The following is a 1,799-nucleotide window of genomic DNA, read 5'->3' as shown; positions in this document are numbered from 1 at the left end:
ATGCCGACGGCCCTGGCCCTCGGCATAGGGGGCGATTCCGGTAGTGAGAGGAGATGTCAAGGACAGCTCCCAATTCGTGGCGGAGACACCAGCACAGGTGAGCCCTTTCTTACTCCTTTCCTCATTTTTTGACCTGAGCTCATCCCACTAATTAATTCCTTCCTTTTTTTGTTCTTATGCAGATAGGGTTTGGGTGAGGGTTGATTCCTACCCTGATGGCAGCAACCCTCCTTCCGCAACCTTGCCCGCCGAGTGCACTGAGCTGTTTTGCTGTACAAAGAGCCTCTCCTTTTCAATGTACCATGGTGTCCCTTTCCATGCTAGCTCTAAACTTCTGCCCCCATCATTCCCATGGTGTCTAAGAAAATCATAGGGAAGAGGCTCTAGGAGAGGGGGTTTGGTTTTACTTTTCTGGTTTTGCAACACGATGCGACGAATTTCTCCTGCACGTATGGCTTCATTCCTTCATTTACCATATGCAAATCTTGGTCTTCAATTTGCTTGGTTTCGTATGAGTGACCGGAGATTACTGTGATGCTATGTAAGCCTACAGTGTAGAGTGAATCAGATATGTGCTAGGTCCACTAATTTAGCTCATTACCTTGCTTCACTGTTGTGTAGATGCAAAACTTGTTTTCCCTTGTGCTGAATTTGCCACTATTTTTCATTTCTGCTCATTCTGATCTAACCAAAGTGTCCCGATGGATTTGAGGCTCTTGCGCATGTCTGGTTTGGACATGCCCTTATTTTTTACCAGATCACTAAACTAAACTGTATAATAAAATAGACCCCCCTCCTTTCCAACACCCTATTTATTATTAGAGCAAGCAACAACATGTTATCATATTCGGTTTCTTGTGAGTAGCACTTCAGTTTAGATTGCCATATACTCTTTGGTATATAGCATTTTTGCCTACACATTTGCCCATTTCGCATAGAAAGGTGGTTTGCTTTGGAGGGGAATTAGATAAGGCCCATGAGTCCTAAGTAAGTGTGATAAGCAAGCCCTGCACTTCTATTTACTATTAAGCATCAACTAAATTTCTGATAATGGCGTTTCAGAGATAATACAATCAATCCAACTGTTAACTTTGGTGTGCTTTTTGGATGGACTAATATGAAGACGCTGGCTAGCTCGCATTGCCATCATATATTCTAGAAGCAAGAGCAAGGATTATAGCGAAAATAAAGGTACAATGCTCCCAATATATTTTACGTTTTTGGCGAAGTTTTGGTGCTTGCGGAAGAAAATAACACCATCATTATACCTACTGCTCATTTTTTATTCAGGCAATTAGCCATCAGTAGGAAATGGCAACTAATTGTACTTTCTCTGTTGCAGAGGTGAAATTAGTACTGCTTTTCTAAAGCTTTTTTTGTTGCATGTTCCTCTTTCTTAATCTTCTGTTTGTTCAAATGTATGCATGTGCTTATAATCATTATTACACGATGAATCTCACCATGCTATCATTTCCTGAAAATTTATGGTCGCATAGTGACGTTTTTCATATGGGTGATACTTCTGTTTCCCTCATTTGGTGCGCATATAGACTATTCTCTACTGTTTCCACATCTACAATTTATTGTTTAAAGGCAAAGAAAATTGCAGCATGAACATGAAGACAATTTAGCTGAGACAAGACCATCCTAAATCAGTATGAAGCGTGTTGGTGAGGGCACATAAGCAGGTAGTGTTTAATTCTTCCAGATGTCAAGGGTTAGTTAAGGGTTACCTTTCATGTCCTTGCCGAAAAAACGAGACTCTGAGCTCACACATGCATTGCTAGGTCTACACACAT

The 1,799-nt window shown here is 41.1% G+C and overlaps 1 protein-coding gene across 1 annotated transcript; it reads left to right on the top strand.

The window, feature by feature from the left end:
- LOC123038905 (uncharacterized) lies at nucleotides 1-1,370 on the top strand. Its single transcript, XM_044462293.1, has 3 exons — nucleotides 1-97; nucleotides 183-297; nucleotides 1,063-1,370. The coding sequence occupies exons 1-3, from the start codon at nucleotides 1-3 to the stop codon at nucleotides 1,157-1,159; spliced, it is 309 nt and encodes a 102-aa protein (XP_044318228.1). The 3' UTR covers nucleotides 1,160-1,370.
- Nucleotides 1,371-1,799: the final 429 nt, after the last annotated feature.

The sequence above is a fragment of the Triticum aestivum genome, chromosome 2B (assembly GCF_018294505.1).
Source record: "Triticum aestivum cultivar Chinese Spring chromosome 2B, IWGSC CS RefSeq v2.1, whole genome shotgun sequence".
In the NCBI taxonomy this organism is placed as follows: Eukaryota; Viridiplantae; Streptophyta; class Magnoliopsida; order Poales; family Poaceae; genus Triticum; species Triticum aestivum.
This window is presented reverse-complemented; position numbering and strand designations above follow the sequence as displayed.

Excerpts from the sequence above, each read along its gene's own strand:
- LOC123038905 (XM_044462293.1), top strand. The coding sequence starts at position 1 with ATGCCGACGGCCCTGGCCCTCGGCATAGGGGGCGATTCCGGTAGTGAG. Across the intron at positions 98-182 it reads TGGCGGAGACACCAGCACAG|ATAGGGTTTGGGTGAGGGTT; the intron begins GTGAGCCCTTTC and ends GTTCTTATGCAG. Across the intron at positions 298-1,062 it reads AAGAGCCTCTCCTTTTCAAT|AGATAATACAATCAATCCAA; the intron begins GTACCATGGTGT and ends ATGGCGTTTCAG.